General features: G+C 52.1%; 3 protein-coding genes across 12 annotated transcripts; all 3 read right to left on the bottom strand.

The window, feature by feature from the left end:
• Positions 1-414: 414 nt before the first annotated feature.
• On the bottom strand, positions 415-4,670 carry Coasy (Coenzyme A synthase). 5 transcript variants are annotated; one of them, XM_087570776.1, is made up of 10 exons: positions 4,595-4,670; positions 3,578-4,415; positions 2,474-2,688; positions 2,129-2,260; positions 1,836-2,025; positions 1,687-1,751; positions 1,420-1,504; positions 1,153-1,250; positions 893-1,039; positions 415-789 (listed from the first exon to the last, which is right to left on the bottom strand). In XM_087570776.1, exons 2-10 carry the CDS (start codon positions 4,272-4,274, stop codon positions 727-729), a joined length of 1,692 nt encoding a protein of 563 aa, XP_087426902.1. In that variant the 5' UTR covers positions 4,275-4,415; positions 4,595-4,670; the 3' UTR covers positions 415-726.
• Positions 4,671-7,378: 2,708 nt separating this feature from the next.
• Hsd17b1 (hydroxysteroid (17-beta) dehydrogenase 1) lies at positions 7,379-9,579 on the bottom strand. Its single transcript, NM_012851.2, is given in 6 exon segments — positions 7,379-8,047; positions 8,147-8,321; positions 8,708-8,801; positions 8,882-9,061; positions 9,198-9,365; positions 9,444-9,579. Coding segments are annotated over 6 exon segments (1,035 nt in total). The 5' UTR covers positions 9,541-9,579; the 3' UTR covers positions 7,379-7,726.
• A 679-nt stretch (positions 9,580-10,258) lies between these two features.
• On the bottom strand, positions 10,259-17,762 carry Naglu (N-acetyl-alpha-glucosaminidase). 6 transcript variants are annotated; one of them, NM_001427043.1, is given in 6 exon segments: positions 10,259-11,677; positions 13,691-13,947; positions 15,335-15,420; positions 15,601-15,747; positions 16,545-16,692; positions 17,355-17,743. In NM_001427043.1, coding segments are annotated over 6 exon segments (2,220 nt in total). In that variant the 5' UTR covers positions 17,732-17,743; the 3' UTR covers positions 10,259-10,472.
• Between the last annotated feature and the right edge of the window lie 2,354 nt (positions 17,763-20,116).

Genomic DNA, 20,116 nt, shown 5'->3' with positions numbered 1-20,116 from the left:
AGTGCCCCAGCATCTCAGAAAAAAAAAAAAATCTGAACAGTGTGACACTGTGTACGCACGCGCACAGCTGATCTGTCCTGTAATTGCGGCTGGGTCAAGAACTTCTACATCAAAAAAAAAAAAAAAGAACTTCTACATCACATGATCTGACTCAAGGGGACACAGCCACCACCAGCATTGATCTCCCAACATCCAGCAGGTGTCTGACAGGGTGCTTTGTTGAATTAAGTCTTGTAAAAAGCTTTTAAGTTAAACTTCCAGTAAAGTCTATAACATACTCAAAAGCACATAGCTCAGGTGACATTTAATTACAGCACTCCTTGGCTTCCAGCTCAGGCCCTGCCCCTGAATTTGGAGCTTAATGGTCCAAAGATACCTAGAGTCACTGGAGAGGAAACAGAAACCACACAGGCAGCACTTGGAAACATCTTTAATTTAGTTACTGGGTCCAGTCTTCACTACAACCCATAACACTAGTTAGACATCAAATCTCCACCACCAAAAAGCAGACAGAACCCAAGAGGGGGCCGCTCCCCATTGCTGTGTCCTCATTGCTGGCCAAATTCCAGCATGCTAGGCCGACTTCCAAGCTTCTCTCTGTGTCCTGCACAGCTCAGCTTGAAGCCCCTGAGGCCTGACATAGGGTAAACATCGAGGCCCCCATTCCTCCTCACCATTAGATTTGTTAGTTCCAAGGGCCAGTGTGGCGCCACAGAAAATCCACTGTCAGTTCCTGGTCTGGTGAGCCTTGGGGAGGCGTTTCTGTAGAAGATCCCAAGCCTTTTCCACCTTTGGCCAGTCCAGAACCAGAGAAGACAAGACAGGGTCAGAAACGATAACCACTGAACCTCCCCGTCCCACAACCTAACCTCGTCTTTCCCTTTGCACCAACCTGGCGCTGTGTGACATGTGATTCCCACAAGGTGCACAGAACCACGTGGCTCTGCTCTACCAGCTGCTGCCCACTCATCTGGTTCTGCAGCCGGCTTTGAGCGGCTGCCTCACTCAGTCCATCCCTCTCAACAATGCGACGTACAGCCTGGGCACGGATGACAGACAGACTGGTCTGGAAGGGCCCCAGCCCCGTCTACTGGGTCAGAGCAGGAAACTGTCTGCAGTGGGCTCAGATGGGGCGGAGTGGGGTCCAGATACCTCAGACTCAGGGATGACGACGGTCCACACCTCGTGTACCATATTCTGCCAGCCAGCTTCAAGCAGCATAGCAGCATCAATCACACACAGAGTCTTTCCTGTGGGGAAACGCTAGTCACTGCCAGCAGCACCTTACACTGGCTACCGGTTAGTGCACCAAATGCAGTCCTATGTGGTGAATGGTCTGCCTGGGGCCAAGGAAGATCCCACAGGGTGTTGCTGCTTCACTGTCCCACTTTGGCTGCTCCCGTCATCCCTCCCACTCACCCTTAGCCACAGCCACATCCATCTCCTCTCGGGCCAGCTTTGCGATAACTGGCCACACAATATCTGTGAGCATCTTCAGCTGCTTCTGGGGAGGGGGACAGAGGGAGTGGGCAGAGGTTAACTTTCCTGAGTAATACAGCTGGGAGGTGGGGGTAGGAGCAGAGGAGCAGAGGACTGACTTCCTGTACCAGACTAGGGAGTCCACTGGATCCCGCCCATCTATGTGGTGGCAGCAGCTGAAGAACTCTGGAGGAGGTGTGCGCTCACCTTATTCCCAAACACCCGGCTGCCTAGGACCTTCCTATTGATGGTCCCATCTTGATGGAGAATATCTGGGTGACAGAGAAAGAAGGCTAAGCAAAGACGTCACGCCATCGTCTCACCTCAGGACATTTTCAGTCTTCTCCGGTTAGTACCTGTTCCAAAGGCCTCCACCACAGGCTGGTAGGCAGGGCCCCCGGGAGCATAGGCCCGGTGGCCCAGATGGTCACTGTCAATGATGTATGCCCCCAAGTTCTTCAGCCGCTGAGCCACTGAGCTTTTCCCAGAGCCGCTGATGCCTGTCAGCCCCAGCACATAGATACCTGACGGGAGCTCGGGCCTCTCCTAAAGACAGGCAAAAGGGAAGGAATCTCAGCTTCCAATGGATGGCCTATTTCTAGCTTCAGCACTTCATCAGCCCAGCCAGTGAGGAGGAGGAGAGGCTTACATTCGGAGGCTGAAGCAGGTTTCCCAGAATTCGCTGGCGAAAGCTGGAGGAGCTGACCTTTTCCTCCTCGTTTTCCTTGTGACTCTGGTCCTTCAGCAGCTGTATCTGGTATAAGGCGAGCTCCTCTTTGCCCTGAGGTAAAGGGAGAAGGAGGAAAGGGGTGAGAGATAGGAGAATGAACCTGGAGCCCCAATCTGTCCTTTACTTCCCCCTCTCTTTCTCCAGCTCCACAGACAAGTTCCTTCTGGCTTCTCCTCCCAACCCTCCCTTCCCTGCTCTGGGACCACAGTACTTCTCACAGGCCTCCCCCTCCTATTCCCTTTGCCAGACTCCTTCAGGAGTTACATTCTCAAGGCGGAAGCGGTTGACGGCCATCCCCCCACGGTAGGTCTCCTCGCTGACCACCAGGAACTCCAAAGTGGGGTCAGACCCAGCAGGCCCATAGGGATCCAGCAGGGGGATGAGTTCAAAAGTCAGGGAGGGCTTGATGTCCACCAGGAACTCATTCAGATGCCCCACACGCTCTGAATAAGGCTGGAGCAGCTCAGGGAGCAACTTGCCTGAGGAAGGAGCAGGAACAACAGTGAGAATTTCCACTGGGGGAGATGTGCGGGCCCATTTGGGGAAGAGTGTCCCAAGCACTGAAATCTTCCCAACAGTGGCAACAAGAAAGGGTGAAACGGGGACAGGTTGGGGGACAGAGGGAGAAACAAGCATCACACTCACCGAGAGGTCTGCTATGTACCCCAAGAACAAGCTAAGAAATGCTTACAGAGCAGCAGTACCAGTAGGTATTAACTGGTGGAAAACCCCAAGAACTACTCTATTCTTTTTTGTTTTTTTTTTTTTTTTTTGGTTCTTTTTTTTTCGGAGCTGGGGACCGAAACCAGGGTACTCTATTCTTAAGAATCCCTTCACTGGGGGTTGGGGATTTAGCTCAGTGGTAGAGCGCTTGCCTAGCAAGCGCAAGGCCCTGGGTTCGGTCCCCAGCTCTGAAAAAAAGAAAAGGAAAAAAAAAAAAAAAAAAAAGAATCCCTTCACTGGGGGTTGGGGATTTAGCTCAGTGGTAGAGCTCTTGCCTAGCAAGCACAAGGCCCTGGGTTCGGTCCCCAGCTCCGGAAAACAAAACAAAACAAAACAAAGAAAGAATCCCTTCACTGTTCACAGCAGTACTGGGTCACCCACAATCATCTCCTATCCATTTATTCTCAGCATTTCTAACCTCTGAGTCGATCACTTGGACAACCACAAAGTGCAGATTTCTTGGTTCCCATTGGATACCACATGTATTCATTTAACAAAAGTCTCTTAGCAAAAACAGAGTGTTAGGCATTGTGGCATTTTGGAAGGGTGTGAAGCAGCCCTACCCTTCCTTGATCTTGGCACCAGGGAAGACAAAAAATGTGATGGGTGTCTTCCATTGCCCTAATCCAGGGTCCCTTCACTCACTCTTCAACAGATCTTTGTCCGCTACTCCCACCACAAGCTGCTCCTGGGCCAGTACACATGCAACACTGAGCAACACTTTGTGGGCATTGTGCAAGCGGTCAAAAGTGCCACCCACGGCCCCACGGCGGTAGCCACGCACAGGCTGCCTCGGAGATCTGGCCACCGGGGAAGCTGGCCTTATGGTGGAGGGTAAGAGGGCATTCGGGAGTTCCAAAGGCATCTCTCCAGTCCCATAATCCGGATACAGCAATACGGAAGACAACTGTGGAGAACAGCTGTAGCAGCTGGTGGCATAACGCTCCAGCTGTTGTTTAACAGGGTTGTACTGGCTCCCATCCAGGGTCTGGAAGTCCGTCAGAACTACTTCTGGAGGGTGGGCCAGATTCTGGACTGAGGAAAGCACAGGGATTAAGGTACTCTTGGTTTGGATATTGGTCAGTAGAATTCTGACGTCCAGGTGCCTGTGCAGGTCGGCACCAGTGTAGAGGTGCGTGATGAAATCCAGAACCTCAAATGTGGCCTGCACAGGGCTGGGCTGGGGCTGAGCGGGTCCCCCCAGGTTCATGCCCGGCTGCAGGTGCACATAGAGGGTGTGATTCACCAGGTGTGACGCCGAGGTCAGGATGGGAGGCAGGCGTGCGGCCAGGGTGGCCAGCGGCGTTGTCAGCACCAGGAGGCCTGAGCGGAATACGGCCATGCTATCCAGGCCTGCAGACAGTCAGGGAGACGAAGCGAGAGTGACTAGGCGGGCTGAGACCGAGGCCTGCAGGGGAACTCGGACGCAGGAGGAGGGACCTGGAGCAGGGCAGGGGGCCGTTCGCTGATAGAAACCGGAATCCTGGCAGGGAGAACCGACCAGGAACCCCTGAGTCATGGGACTGGGGCTTCAGGGATCCTAGCCCCTCTTGTTAAGCTGAACCAGCATCTGCGAAGACTCGGAGGCGGGGACTAGAGGGAATGCCGTGGCTCGGGCTGCTTTCCCTACTCACTGAGCTCGGGGATTTTGCTTCTACTTACACCGCCGAGGAGGCGTCCTAGGCTGCGGCCCGGAAGCACTACCCTCAAGCCTCAAAGCACGGCGCTACGGGAACTCAGAGTAATCAAACAATGCAACTCCGAGAGACTCCTGGGGCGGGGCGCGGAGGGGCGGGGCGCGGAGGGGCGGGGCGCGGAGGGGCGGGGCGCGGAGGCTACGGGGATGAGTAAAACCCTGGCACCGGATCTTCTTAGACGCAAGCGGGCAGAGCGGATTGCAAAGCTCATTTCGCGTATTCCTGGTGTTCTTTGCTTCCTCCAGTTTGCTAGGAGGCGGCGGCAAAGCCAGGACTGCGGACAGTCTGATGACTTTGTTGTGCTTGCTCTGGGTCAGGGTTCCCAGCGAAGCTACTGGATATCTCTACCCGCATCATCATTTCACACACGGGAAATTGGTTTTCTGAGTATTTTGGAAAGAGGCAAAGTCTGGTGCCTTCTATAGAATTCTCGGGGCTGGGGATTTAGCTCAGGGGCTGGGGATTTAGCTCAGTGGTAGTGCGCTTACCTAGGAAGCGCAAGGCCCTGGGTTCGGTCCCCAGCTCCGAAAAAAAGAACCAAAAAAAAAAAAAAAAAAAAAAAAAAAGAATTCTCTGGGAATCATGTAACCCTGTGCTTAGGTTTGCAAAGATAGTTCAGTAGCGCTTCGGGGATCTCTGGCCCCCTGGGGGTGAAGGGTTGGAAGGAAGAAGACCTAGAGGACAGGATTCGCAGAGAAGTTAATGAGGACTGAAAGTTAAGTTGGTAGTCGTGGGCATGGAGGGAAAGCCAGACACCCGTCAGAAAATATCTCAGGCCCACGGAGATCACAAAACAGAAAGCAAGCCCGCATCAAGATTCCTGTAAAGGGCCGAGCGCTGATGTGCGATCCCAGAAGCATCGCTGCAAGTTTGAGATCAGCCCGAGTTACATAGCAAGGTCCTGGACTGGAGAGGGTGGGAGTGCTGCAGCCAGACAAGAGGAGAAGAGACACTTGTGCTGTGGTCAGGAAATGTGGCCTTGTAAAGTAACTAATTTGTTAAGGAATCAAGCGGGTTGCAGGAGACAGTTCAAACTGGATTTTAGAGAGGTGTTTAAGGGAATCAAAGCAAGCCTTAGTCTTACAGTTGGCACGGTTACATTTTTTTATTTGCTAGTTTGTTTGTTTGTTTGTTTGTTTTTGAAACAGAATCTCACTGTGTAGCCCACACAGCGTTGCTTTTATTAAGTAAGTGTCTATTTAGGGCACTGTTCTAGGTAGAAAGGACAGAACAGAGAACAAAGTTCACTGAAGTAGATTAGTGAAGGGCTTGAATAAATAATAAATCCAGAATACGTTTGGTGGTGATCAGTCAATAAAGAAGATTAAAACAGATGGAAAGATCCATGCTGGAGTGGAAGGGATACTTGTTTAAGTTGGGTAGCTCAGGAAAATAGCAAAGACCTGACAACCCAATACGGTCATAGTCCAGGGAAAGTGAACCAGTTAAAAGCAAGTGTCATGGGCTGGAGAGATGGCTCAGTGGTTAGGAGCGCTGACTGCTCTTCCACAGGTCCTGAGTTCAATTCCCAGCAACCACATGGTGGCTCACAACCATCTGTAATGGGTTCTGATGCCCTCTTCTGGTGTGTCTGAAGACAGCTACAGTGTACTCATATAAATAAAATAAATCTTAAAAAAAAAAAAAAAAAAAGCAAGTGTCATAGCCGGGTGCTGGTGGTGCATACCTTTGATTTCAGCACTAAGGAGGCAGAAGCAGGCACAGTTTGAGGCTGGCCTGGTCTACAGTTTCAGTTCCAGGACAGCCAGGGCTACAGAGAAACCTTGTCTCAAAAAGCAAACACAAACAAGTAACAACAAAAACAACTGTTGGGCTGGAGAGATGGCTCAGCGGTTAAGAGCACTGACTGCTCTTCCAGAGGTCCTGAGTTCAATTCCCAGCAACCACAAGGTGGCTCACAACATCTGTAATGCCCTCTTCTGGCCTGCAGGCATACATGCCGGCAGAAAGTTATATGATGTTTTCATAATAAAAACAACAACAAAAACAACAACAGTCAGCAAAGCTTTTTCGGAGGCCATGAGAGAAGACGACGCGTATACAGATGAAGAAGATGGCATAAGAGGTCAGAAAGGAAGCAGGGGCTCATGGAAAAAAGCCCAGGGAACCCCATTCAGATCCCCAGAACCCAGGTGTTCCCTTGGTGTCCTCTTGTAATGCCAGCACTAGGGTGACAGAGACCTAGGATCCTTGGGGACAAGCTGTTAGTCTAGACAATCTGGAAGCATAAGCTCCCAGGCCAGTGAGACCCCGAGTCAACAAATAAGGAGCAAGTCAAGACTCCTGACTTTAACTGTGGACCTCCACAGGTGCACACATATATCTACACGCGTGCGCACACACACACACACACACACACACACACACACACACACACACACCACCTGCCCATATACATGGGAACAAGGATTGTGTGTTAGTGGTGGGGACCACAAGCCTAGACCTGGTTCCACAAGAGGAGGACAGAGAATTAGACATTTCAGTCATCCTCAGCAACATAGCAGGTTCAAGGCCAGCCTGGGCTACATAAGACACTATTCAACCAAACTCAGTGGTGGTTATTAAAGCCCATCCCAACCTGCCGCCGGCTTATGGGTTAGAAGCACTTCCAGTTCAAGCCTGAGTTCAATCCCTGAACCCAATGGTGGAAGAGGAAACAAACTTGTCACCTGATCTCTGTACTCTGTGTGATGATAGAATGTGCCCCCCTCCACACCATGCAGGATAATAATAATTAATAAGTACATTTATTGGAAGGAAAAACCCTTAACCTTGACTACAGCCCTCTTTTTTTTTTTAGGTTTTTTTTCCCCCTGGAGCTGGGGACCGAACCCAGGGCCTTGCACTTCCTAGGCAAGCGCTCTACCACTGAGCTAAATCCCCAACCCCGACTACAGCCCTCTTATCTTGACCCATGATGATGTTTGCACTATTTCAAATGATTCTGAGAAGTGTGCGGTTGCACACAGAAGGAGAAGCAGGTGGATCTTTATGAGTTACAGTTCAGACAGGGCTACATAGTGAAACCTTGTCTTAAAACAAAACACATTCTAAAATAATAAAAAGAGATTCTAGCTTAGATCTTTTGCTGGTAACATGATTTGTTCTGACCCGGTTTATCTGATGCAGACCATCCCAATTCAGCTGTCACCCTAGGGATTGCACACTCGGGGAGACAAATGAGGGCTCTGGGGGGCGTGTCTGGATCCCCTGAAACTTGGGCCCCAGCCTTGGCACCCTCCTGGACCTGCAGATCAGAGAAGGCCTCGCGGTGCATGGCTTCGACGTAGCTGCTGCCACTGGGGTCCTCTGTGCGCATTCGGGCCAGCGGCAGGAAGCAGTTTGTGGAGAAGTAGCGCAGCGCAGGCTGCGGGGCTCGCATCGCAGTCAAGAAGAGCTGAAGCGGGAAGAGCAGCATGTGTCTGCCGGGCACCCCTGGGGTTGTATCACCACGCCCCACCCACAGACTGCGCCCCGAGACCCCGTTTGCACCCACCTCCGTCACCTCCTCTGGGTCCTGCGCCTCGCTCAGGGCTTGCTCATAACCACGCTGATAGTGGGCAAAGAGGTGGCGGGTCTGGGCATCTGCTCGCTCCAGAGCCCCGCCCGGGCCGCCCTCCAGCTTTTCATGGAAGGCTGTGTGCACTGCCCCGCACTCGATGAGGCTCACGCTGAGGGGAAGGGGTGAGGGCAACAGCGACTGGTTAGGGGCGGGGACCACAAGCTTGGCCCTAGTTCCGCAAAGGGAAGACACCGAAAGGGGACTGAACGCTGGAAGCAGATACTGGCAGAACCATAGCGCTGGCAGAGTCGAGAGCTGCTATGGAAGAGCTCCCGTGTCCATTTGGGGCCCAGTCACCTACTCGGTCTGTTTACTCATCCCAGTATGCCTTAAGAGCTAGGGTGGCTTGTGAAGTGAGTTAACCTGTGCCAAGCGCCCTGTAGAGTGTCTAGCACACATCATGAATTGGAGAAGGAGGGCCAGAGGCAGAGCATTTGCAAGATCTGGTGCTGGGGTTCTCAAGCTACAGAGGGTTCTGGAGAGCTGGTGACTCACTGGACTCCAAAGAGCGGCAGCAGGATCGCCAGACTCTCGCACAGACCTTCGAGCGCAAACTTGCTGGCACAGTACACTTCGTGGAATGGCAGCCCTAGAAAGGGAGACAAAGTTGCAGAGGCCCCGCGGCTCCTCACTCTACTCAGAACCCCTTACTCTGTCCCTTTTGCTCACCCATCAAACCTCCCACACTCGCAGTCACCAGCACACGCCCGGAGTGGCGCCTTTTCATGTCTGGCAGAAAGGCCTGAAGCATCCGGATGGTCCCAAGAACATTCACATCCAGTACAGCACCCACAGCGTTCAACTCATGCGCTTCCAGCGGCCCGAACAAGCCGCGTCCAGCATTACAGACTGAAGGGAGAGAGAACAGACCCCACTTGTGCACTGCTCTTTCCCCTCCCCCGTCGTCCTCCCATGTCCCCTGAACTCCGGACACAGTTTGGACACTGGAGGGTAAAGTCCCCTATCACGTTTCAGAGAGGCTCACCCAGTACATCCACTCGACCCTCCGTCACGCATGCCCGGGCAGCAGCCACAGATTCCGAGTCTCTGACATCCAATTCCAGTATCTCCAGGGAGCCAGGAGGGCATCCTTGAGCCCTGGCTGCCTCCAACAATGGTCCCTGTGACTTCAGATCCCGCAATGTGGCATAAACTAAAATTTGGTAGAGGATGAAGATTCATCATTCTGCTCACCTCTGGGGCCTCTCCCCAGAACTTTCCCTTCCTATACCTTTGAAGCTGTGGGAACGGTCGGAAGCCAGACGAACAGCCAAGTGCAGGCCAATTCCAGAAGAGCAACCGGTAATGAGCACTACCGTGGGGTCCATGTGAAAAGGTACTGATGCTCAGAGCATGAAGGGTCCTAGTGGCAGGCTAGGGCTGGGTAATTGCTTGACCCTGCTCCTGCCCACGGTGCCCCCACCCCTTGTTGTGTCTGCTGGCAATCTCAAGGCTGAGTTGGGTCCCTGAAAAGCTTTCCTTAGCCTGGAGTGGGTCAAAGCAAGAGAAAAGGGTGTTTGTAACACTAAACTACCCTAGTTGGTCAGAGGAAGGGGTGCTCTACAAGTAGCAAGCTCTATAGGAAGCAACTTGTTAGGTTCAAACTGAGCAGGCAGATCTGGCCACGGGGAAACTGCTTCTGTTCTTGGAACTTCTTGTTTGGTTTTGAGACAACCAAGTAGACAAAGCTGGCCTCAAACTCAAGAGATCTGCCTCTGACCCATCAGTGTCGGGATTAATGGCAAGGGCCTCATTTTGAGCTTTTTTGAGACAGGCTGCCTTGTACTCTAGGCTGTCTTCAGACTGATTATGGAGCTGAGGTTGGACTTGAACGTCTGATCCTCCTGCCTCTAGCTTTTCAAGGCTGTTCCAGGTGTGGACCACAACACTCTCAGGGACAATTACAGTTACCAGCTTGCTGCTGTAAACCTTCTAAGGTTGGGGACCAGTATTAAAATGGAGTTGAAGTGAGGGCTGGGAAGAACTCTCTCCACCCCAGGGTCCACATGTACGCCCGAGCCCTTCCAGGCACACCAGCAACGTAAGGTACTTTAATAGACCCAGGCGGATTCAGTGGTTTATTGTTAACAGAAAATGGTACTTTAACCCCCAAGTCTGGGGTGGAAGAAAGCACCCCATTTCCCTCCAAGCCATTACTGTCACTGTCAGACCCTGTCTCCTTCTCCAAATCGTGGGAAGCATCCTGTGCATGTTTGGATTTGAGGACCTATTCCAGCAGGTCCTCGAGATGGCTGATCTGTCACAAAGAGTCAGGCTGGGGGTGAAATTTGAGGAAGATCTTCTTGGAGAGGTCCACAGTATCCCCTTGGGGCTGAATGGGATACCTCTTCTTGTTGTTAATGAAAGCCTGCTCTAGTGGGAAAACACTCTTCTCAAACTGGTGCTGTTGGAAGGGGATCCCTCTGGCTAGGCTGTGAGCCAGGGTCCCCAAGAAGAGACACCAACGTGGCTGGTAGTAATCAGCCACCAGTCCTGCCAGTTGCTTATTGGCATAGTCCAAAATGTTACCCTCAGGCCCCCAAAGGGTAATCTGGTAGCGGCTGTTTTGTTCATAGAACTGGGCCTCAGACTCACTCACAGCCACTTCCCGGGCCTGATCTAACCAGGTCCCCAGCAAGAAGTGGCTGTTGCTAGCCAGCAGTTCATCTAGTGAAGGCAGAAGCTTATAGGTCAGGAGGCCTCCAGCCCTGAGCAGGAGATCAAGATCCTGATTCAGGAAGGCGGTCCTTGCCTCCTCATAGCACGAGCTGACCAGCTCCTGCACCGTTTGACGGGTGACATCCAGCAGGTCGTAGCGGAAGGCTGGGCTGGCGGTCAGGTTTGGAGCAGCTCTTAACAGCAGTCGCCAAGCCTCAAACACATCTGATCTGTTGTACCAGACAGCGGTACTCATCTGTAGGGATGGCCGCTTGACCAGTGGGCTTCGATTGTGCCCGCTGCACGCCTCCCCAGAGCAGTTGTAGACACTCCTGAGTAGGAGCCTCCAGGCTGCCACTGCATCCGGCTGGGAGACCCCGTACCGGCGGCTGGCAAAACTGCTCACCCAGGCTACCAAATCCGGCACAGGATCCTTGCGCCAGCCCAGCTCAGCCATGAGAGCATAGACCACTTCATTCTGGCCAATGCCCTCAGGGGCTATGCCAGTGCCGACCATGGTGGAGTTGGGGAAGAGGCGGGCTGCCTGGGGACCCTGGTTCACATCCTCGAGGGCTCCGAAAAGGCCATGGTTGCCCCCAAAGTTGTGGAGCATGCACCAGATGAAGGGCTGGCCATGGAAGGAGGCTGTGCGGCTGTAAACAGGCTGGGTCTCAGCGAACAGGTCTAGAACCAGGAGACGACCACGGGGCACGGCCTCCAGCACAGCCTTGATTTGAGAGGGGCCCCAGAACTGGGGCTGGTGCTGGAAGAGCCAGCCTTGGAGCAGCCATACAGCATCAGGGTCCACTACAGTGGGAGAAGACAAAGAGAGGCCATGAGAAGTGGTTTTGTTGAGGAAATCAGCCGATCGTTACAGCTCACACTACCCCCATGACTGATCTATCTCCCAGTCTGCCATCACCAGGGCTCCTCTGCCTATCCTGCCTCCTGAAACTCCAGGACACTACTGATCTAGCTTCTTGGATATCAGAGCTACCCAGAGAACTTAAGACATGGTCCCTGGGCTCCAAATTCTGGACCTGCCAATCAGGACATCCAGGAGTTGGGCCTGAGAATCCTTATATTCAAATACTGGCATATTTGGGTTTACATAAAATTTCCCACAGTTAACTTTAACGATTAAAGGTTAAAGGTTAAAGTTCATGCCTGATCTCCACTGTGAAATAAAAACAGTCAAGACTCAGGTCTTTGAGGAGGCTCAGCTAGGAAAGGTATTTTGTGCTAATCCTGACAACCAGAGCTCTACCCTTAAGCTCACATGGTGGAAGGAAAGAAAAAGACTCCTACAAGCGATCCTATGACTTCCATATGTGCACCAGGTGTGGCACACATGCACACACACAAATAAATAAATAAATGTAACTTTCAATCGAAAGAACAAAGGCTGTAAAAGTAGTGGTTCTCAACCTGTGAGTCTGGACTCCTTTGGCGATCAAATGACCTTTACACAGGGGTCACAGAGCAGACATCCTGCATATTAGATATTTATATCATGATTTATAACAGTAGCAAATTACAGTTGTGAAGTAGAAATGAAGTAATTTTACAACTGGGGGGGGTCACCACAACATGAGGGACTGTATTAGAGGGTCTCAGTATTAAGAAGGTTGGGCACCTTTGCTCTAGAGCAAGGCTCAGACTTCTGGTTCCAGATCATGCTTGGAGAGTGCTGCTTAGAGAAACATAAACCAATGTGTCCCTCTCTTTCAGGATGACAGGACACCTCTCAGAGGGCTCTTTATCAATCGGGCCCCTTCTCCTCTATAAGTGGTAGAAAGGAGTCTTGGCCTCATGTTTGTGTGACAGGATACGTGTGTAGCCTCTAGCCTACATGACCTACTTTAACAATGAGGTGGAGAACGAATAAATTTTCCTGGGCAATGGTGACACACGCCTTTAATCCCAGCACTTGGGAGGTAGAGGTAGGTGGATCTCTGTATTTGAGGCAGCTGGTCTAGAGTGAGTTCCAGGATAGCCAAGGCTACACAGAGAAATCCAGTCTCAAAAAACAAACAAACAAACAAACAAACAAACAAACAAACAAGCAAAAAAATTGTTTTCTTGTTGTTTTGTTTTGAGGTAGAGTCTTTCTATACAGCCTTGGCTGTCCTGATAGTCTCAGACCAGACCGGCCTCAAACTCAAGAGGCTGGCTCCAAATAAAAACATGAAGAAGAAGATGATGATGATGGTGATGGTGGTGGTGGTTGTTGTTCATATATGTGACGTGTATACGTGAACATACATGTGCAAGTCACAGGACAGCTCTATGGTGTTGGTGCTGTCCTTTGATCTTTTTGTGGTTTCATGGATCAAACTCAGGTCACTAAGTTTGAGTGCCTTTACTGGACAAGCCTTCTCCTTGCTGCCACCACCCTCTTTTGAAGTATATAGCCCAGGGTCTCCAGTAGCCCAGGCTGGCCTTGAACTCCCGATCCTCCTGCCTCTGCCTCTCGATCACTGGCATTACAGGCCTATGCCACCATGCCTGGCTTAAAATCTTTTCGATTAGGTTGTACTCAGTGACTTTTTTCTTTTTTTTTTTTTTTTTACAGGACTAGGCATCCTGGACCATGAGCGAGTCCCATTGCACAGATGAAACAACATACACCAGGAGGGAAAGAATATGCCCTAGGTTACTGGCCACTCAGCACCCAGTGTGGCTATGTGGGATGGCATATATGCACTAAGGCCTGTTGAGCAGGAAAGCATGGTGTCACCAGGGTACAGATCCTCCTCCTACCCAGCCTCCCTCCCCGATGTTTTGGGGGTGGAGGAGTTTCCTATCCCAGCACCATACCAGTGACCATGGCTTCATAGACAGCTGCGGTGGCTGCGGCGAGGTAGGAGGGATCGGAGAAGGGAGGCTGCATCTCATTGAAGGTGTCAGCCCCGTAGATGTGATCCGTGCCGAACTCTTTGGTCAGCTCCCGTAGGAAGAGGGTCCCAATGAGGGGGAACAGGGGGTCTCCTGGAGCCAAAAGGAAGGAGCAGCTGTAGGAGCAGTTGAAATGTCCCCAGTTCCCCAACTGGATGACATTGACCTGTGGGAACACCCTGGGGGGGGGGGGAGGTTTAAAGTTGATAGAGGCTCATACAATGCTTGTCTTGGCCTGACCCCCTCACCAGTCTCACGTCAGTGGCTTTCAGGACTGTGCCTGGGTTTCTCTCATCCCCATGATTATGCATGCTCTGTCCCCTGCCTGGTGTCCTTCCCTCCACCCCTAAGGCTTATCCACCTGGTTCTTCCTCACGGTCCCTGAGAGTCACCTGTCTAAAAAGGTTCTCCTATCTCCCTCTGCCAACGATCTCTTGTTAGGGACAGAGCCATGGGCACACATGGGCACCCCCCAAGACCTAGCACAGGACGGGGTCTGACTGCTGGGCAGTGGTGGGAGCCAGGTGCTAACACGGCTTGGTGACAAGGGTCCTTGCAGGTGCTGGCTGGCGAAGCCTCCAGAGGAGGAGGAGCTTCATCCAGACCTTGAGGGTCTCTCTCTCCAGCCACAGAAGAGAAGACAGAACAAAAACAAGGAGAGAGACCAGCACATTCCCTAGGCCACTGGCAAGAGCAGCTACACATAACGCTCTGTGCCTGGCAATATGCACGCTCAGGACAGCAGCTGAAGGAGCTATTGTTACTTAGTAGTTTTCCATTCCTTCTCTTTAAATATTTATCCTTTTATTAAATAATTAAGTTATTAAGGTTAGGGACTGAAGAGAGAGTTCAGCACTTAAGAGCACTGGCTGCTCTTCCAGAGGACCCAGGTTTGATTCCCAGCACCCACATGGCAGTTCACAGCCATCTGTCACTCCAGCATCAGGGGATCCAGTGCCCTCTTGTTCTCTAAGAGCACCAGACACGGATGTGGTTCACAGACCTACATGCAGGCAAAACACCCACACACATAAATGAAAACCTTTTAAAAGTTGGTGACTTTTCTAAGTTTGATGTTAACAATTTAGGGGTCCTGGGAGTCCTTTAGCTTGATTTATTGATATTTTATGAGTAGGAATGTTTGCCTGCATTTATGTCTGTGCGCCACATGTATGATGTATGTGTCTGGACGGGGATCAGCTCCTCGGGATTTGCTGTTATAGATGGCTGGGAACTGAAACCTGGTCCTTTGCAAGAGCAGCACAGTAGGTGCTCTTAGTTAAGGCATCTCTCCAGCATGCCCCTACCCAGTGGGTATAGATATATATAAAGACTGGGTTTCTCTATGTAGCTTAGGCTGGCCTGGAACTGGTGGTGTTCCTGTCCCAGGCTCCTAAATACCAGGATTGGAAGAGTATGCCATCACACCCACCAATGATTCCATTTTACAACCAAGAAAACCGAGTCACAGAGTCGTCAAGCGATCTGTCTCGGCAGTGGCTGACAGTGGAGGCGGGAGTCGAGCCGAGCGTTTACATCATGCTACGCAGGGAGGGAGGACGTCACCTGGTGATGGCCTTGGGGACATGCCCTGCGAAGGCAGGCAGCACTGGGGTCATGCCAAAGGAGCGCATCCGGTCCAGGATTCGGTGCTGGGAGGGATAGAGGTCAATGTGACGGAACCTCTGGTGGGGGGGGGGGTTTCCCTTGCTCACTTAGGGAGGGAGTATTGATCTATAGACCAGTCAAAGGCCCTGAGGCTAGCTCAGCACCCCATCCCTGGGTCTGCGAACACCCAGCACCCATCCCACCTTTCCTTAGCCACTCTTTACCTGCAGGTAGAGTTGCTTGAGGTGCCAGGAACGGGGCAGGGGGCCATCCCAGGTGTGCAGGTTACCCATGCGTCCCCAGGCCAGGAAGGCAGGACCGGTGAAGTAGTTATCGATCTCTGACTGGGTCAGGCCCAAGGCCAGGTATACCTGTGGAGCAGGAAGAGGCCCCACCTATAAACACATGGGTCCCCATTCACCACGTCACCTCTCTGAGCTGGGTACTATGGCTACTAAGATAGACTTCAGACTACAGGGAGCTCACAGTCCAGGAAACAGCTCCGTGAGAAGAAAGTACGCTGAAGTGTCAGCTTTGTGGGATGGGTGAAGATCTGGGGCACAAAGAGGCTTTCTTCAAACTAGGGAGAGTTTTTGTGCCTTTTTCCCCCCTTAATCTGACTAAGGTCGTCTGGGAAGGGAAAACCTCCACTGAGAAAAAAAGATACCATTGGATTGGCCAAAGGCAATCCTTTGGGGGCATTTTCTTGACTGGTGATTGATATGGAAGGGCTCGGCCTTTTGGAGGCTGTGCCAACCCTGAGCAGGGGGTTCTGGGTATATAAGAAAGCAAACTGGGGGTTGGGGATTTAGCTCAGTGGTAGAGCGCTTGCCTAGCAAACGCAAGGCACTGGGTTCGGTCCCCAGCTCCGAAAAAAAGAAGAAAAAAGAAAAAAAAAAAAGAAAGCAAACTGACCAAGTCAGGGAGCAAGCCGATATAAGCAGTGCTCCTCCCAGGTCTCTGCCTCTGTTCCTGCCTCCAGGTTCCTGCCCTGCCTGAGTTCCTGCCTTGGGATTCAATCTTGAATCTCCCTACCTCTACCTGAGTCCTGGGATTACAGGCATGTACTACCAGATGGTTTGTCCCACCCTGGAAAGCCTCGGTTCCCTAGAGCCAGTGGGGTGTGTAAGGCAGGCATAGGAGCATGAGGGGTCAGGTTGGTACGAACCCGTTGCCAGATGGCCTCCTGGCCATTCCAAGCTAGTGCCAGGTTGATGCCATTCAGCGCCATCCAGTCAATCTCTTGCTCCCAACGGGCCCAGTCCCACCACACGAAGGAGTAGCTGTGCGTGCACACATTCTGGTAATAGCGGTACCTGCAGGTAGGGGCACATTATTGGGGGCGTATGGGATGCCTCACTCACCACTCTGGGACACATTAGAGGCAACCTGGTGCTGGAATACTACCCCCAACACACAGAATACCGGGCAAAGGTTTCAAAGTGGACCCTCTCCTGCTCATTCCAGATCCACCTCAGGCGAAGCTGACTGCAGGGCTGGAACTTCCCTCAGGGCTCCCTAGCCTAGTAGCTATTGTGAAAACTTCATTTTCATTCAACATGCCCAGAGCTCCTTCTGTGTATCATGTGATGTCCTAGGGTGTAAGGGCCATAAGGCAAAATCGGTTTCTGTCCAGAAGAGGGCTCACAGTTCCTATAGTTTGATGCAGGAGACAGATATGTGAACACGTCACTCCTGTACAGTGTGGCAAGTGCTAGAATAAAGGTCCAGGGCTTGGTCATTATTTCCAGCATGGGGGGTGGGGTCGCTGGGAAGCCAAGTGACTTGGCTCAAGAAGACACAACTAGAGGGGAACCAAGATTTGAAGGCACAGACCCCCAAGCCAGCACTTCCATCTCAGTCTCCAGGTGTGTCTGTAGCTGCAGCCCCGACCCAGGCGTGCTGGTCCTCACCAACGGTGGGTGTCCCGAGGCTGCAGGCTGCTGCTCCAGCAGGCTGGGACCCACAGCACCAATACCTGTTGGGCGTGGCTTCGGTCAGCCCATCCGGCACTGCCGGCAGCGGCGACGGCAGGTGCAGCTGAGAGCTGGACCAGGCTATGTGACAGCCACAGAAGTCACGCAGGTAGCGGTGCAGCCCCGCGGCGGCCGCCACGCCCGAGGAGCCACGCACAAGCACTGGCACCCCTCCACCTCCGCTCAGACTGTAGGTGTCCAGGCCCGACTCGTTCGCCAGCGCGCGCTCCACGGACACCAAGAAATCGGCCGCCGGCCCGGGTCCCAGTAGCCGGACCACCAGCTCCCGTACAGCCTCTGCCTCCTGAGCCTCATCACCCACCAAGTCCCGGGCCAGGAGTAAGAACCCCAGAATCGCCGCCAGCCCCGCGGCTCCCATGATGCCAACCGCGCGGCTCTGGCCGGCTCACAACCAATACCAAGATCCGGGCTCGTGGGGCGGGGCTGCCAACATCCAATCGACTGCGGACTGCAGACCACATGGCCTGAAGGTTGGGCTCTTGCTACCCGCCTGAAGGACTTGGTTTCCGGACCCAGACCTGCTGACCGCGCGCGTGGCTGGAGGGTGCGTGACCCTAAGGAAACATCCTCGGCCAGATGGGACGCTGCGCATGCCCAAGCCTTTAGGACGTGGCCCGCTTTCTTCTGCAAGTCACTTCCCTTCCAAACGTCTAGCCACTCTTTTTTTTTTTTTAGTGATGAGAATTGAAGCCAGCCAAGGGCTCTACCACTAAGCTAAATTCTAACCCCTCATCTAATAAATGTGTTTGGATTTTGTTTCATATCATACTGTTATTGGTATTAGTGAAGGATGTCTCAGTTGTCGTTTCTGGATAAAGATCTGGAAACCAAATAAGGATTTCTCTGGGTGAGGAGATAGCTCAGTGGGTAAAGCGCTTGCACGTGAGGACAGGCGTTTGAATCTGCAGAACCTACATAAAGCAGTCCCAGTATCGGGAGTCTGCAATGACAGTGCTCCGGGGAGATGAGCGCTGGAGACAACCGCCCTGGTGTACAAAGTGACAAACAGGAAAGAGACCTTATCGAAAGATAGAAGGTAACACCCGAGATTGTCCTCTATCGACGCCAAAAGCCCCACGACTCTCTCTTCGAAAGGACTGAGAGTTTATTCTGAAGCCAAATATGAATGGCCATGGCCACGGAACAGTTTTAGGCCTCCCCAGTTTCCGTGTTCCAACGCGGAAATAATTTAATGAAGTTTTTATAGTAACAGAGCAAAAAGCCATAAATCGAGACCTGCTGACCGTGAAGGTCATTGGTGGAGACATTGGTGGAGACATCAGAGGTGGGTTGTAGTGAATCTGAAAATCAGCTGCAGGCTTCGGAGAGCGTTCTTAGCTTCCGGGATGCTGGAAGCTGGTGGTCTGCTAAATTAACGCATTTCAAAGGAAAACTCGTGGTCAGTATATTCAAAAAGACGTACCCATTGTCATAAAGCTATTAAGTTGGGTACAGAGGAGGGAAGGTAACAGTAGTTATTGAGAAGCCTGAAAATGACCCGATTTGGTTCTGGGCCTGCAACAATTTGAATTCTTCAGAGCCTTGAAGTTCTGTTGAGCCACTCAGCACTGTAGAAGGTTCTGGAGAAACTGCTTTCCCAGAGCTTTGCTTCAAAGCTCTGACCATCACTTGTGTGCCACACACACACACCATATACACAGAAGAGCAGAATTTCTCACTGGGTTGTAAAACCATGATGAACACTGGGGTCTCCAAAGAGGCAGTGGCATTTTATCTGAAACCCAAGGCTGACTAGGAATTTAGAGAGGATGGAAGGAAAAGAACTTTCTAGGCAGAGGGACGCATGGATGATAGATAAGAAGGGGAGATTTGAGGAACTAATGTGACCACATGAGCCCAGCTTGGCCAGCAGGAGGTCAAGAAGGGTTTCCAGTGGATCCTCAAAGGGTTATGGGAGCAGACTGGGAATCAGCACTTTACCTGACTGGCCTGGGAAGTGAGGCCCAGCAGGAGAGAAGCTGAAGGAGAACAGAGGCTCTTAGTTCCTAGAGCTCAGTGTGGGCCCCCAAAGATGTTCCAAACCTTGCAAATGCTCAGGCTGCCCATCTTGAAGGACAGGGAGGGTGACTGGGTCTGGGCGGGGGCAGAGAACAGTAGGCTGGAGCAAGGTGTGATGGCACATGCCTGTGATCCCATTTGGGAGGCTGAGGAAGGAGGACCTAGATTTCAAGACCTCGGTGAGCTTTCTGACCGGCCCTGCCGGGGTGGGTGTGGGGCTTAGAGAAACAGCTCTATTCCTAGCTCTCCAAGTCATTCCTGTAGTAGGAAAGGCTCCTGTTCCTCTCAGTTCCCTTTATCTAGACCTTCTCATTCTTTCTGAGGAAGCAGAATGAGAACTGGAAAGATCTGCCCCTGGGACCTCAGCCCCACTCTATCCTCACATAACTGTAGAAGTTGCTGTGCGCAGGTGTGTGGAGACTGGAGGATTGCTTTAGATGAGATCATCCCCCACCTTCGTTTTGGAGACAGGGTCTCTCTCTGAACCTGGAGTTTTCCAGTTTGGCGAGGCTGGGTGGCCAGAAAACCCCAAGGATTCGCCTGTCTTCCACCTGTCCCAGGCGCTGGTGTTAGAGAGGAGAACCCTGAGCCTGGCTTTTACTCGGGTCTTCTTATCCAGACTACACAAAAGACAACCTGATGGTTGGTTGCTATAGCAACTTGCCACAAATTAGGGTCGCAATAGGGAACAAGGTCCTCCTGCAGGTGACTGCCTTGAGCTCCT

Source organism: Rattus norvegicus, chromosome 10 (genome assembly GCF_021556685.1).
Source record: "Rattus norvegicus strain SHRSP/BbbUtx chromosome 10, alternate assembly SHRSP_T2T, whole genome shotgun sequence".
Lineage (NCBI taxonomy): Eukaryota > Metazoa > Chordata > Mammalia > Rodentia > Muridae > Rattus > Rattus norvegicus.
Note: the sequence above shows the minus strand (reverse complement) of the source record. Positions and strands in the feature narration are given on the sequence as shown.

Bases quoted from the DNA above. Each gene is read 5' to 3' on its own strand.
- Coasy (XM_087570776.1), bottom strand. From the start codon at position 4,274: ATGGCCGTATTCCGCTCAGGCCTCCTGGTGCTGACAACGCCGCTGGCC. The intron at 2,689-3,577 runs GTGAGTGAAGGG...CTCCTTCCTCAG, and splicing joins GGACAAAGATCTGTTGAAGA to GCAAGTTGCTCCCTGAGCTG. The intron at 1,040-1,152 runs GTATCTGGACCC...ATCCGTGCCCAG, and splicing joins TCGTCATCCCTGAGTCTGAG to GCTGTACGTCGCATTGTTGA.
- Naglu (XM_087573178.1), bottom strand. From the start codon at position 17,232: ATGGAAGTGCTGGCTTGGGG. The intron at 15,421-15,600 runs GTAAAGAGTGGC...TATCCCTCCCAG, and splicing joins TCAAGCAACTCTACCTGCAG to CACCGAATCCTGGACCGGAT. The intron at 11,678-13,690 runs GTATGGTGCTGG...CTCCCACTGTAG, and splicing joins CTATGAAGCCATGGTCACTG to TGGACCCTGATGCTGTATGG.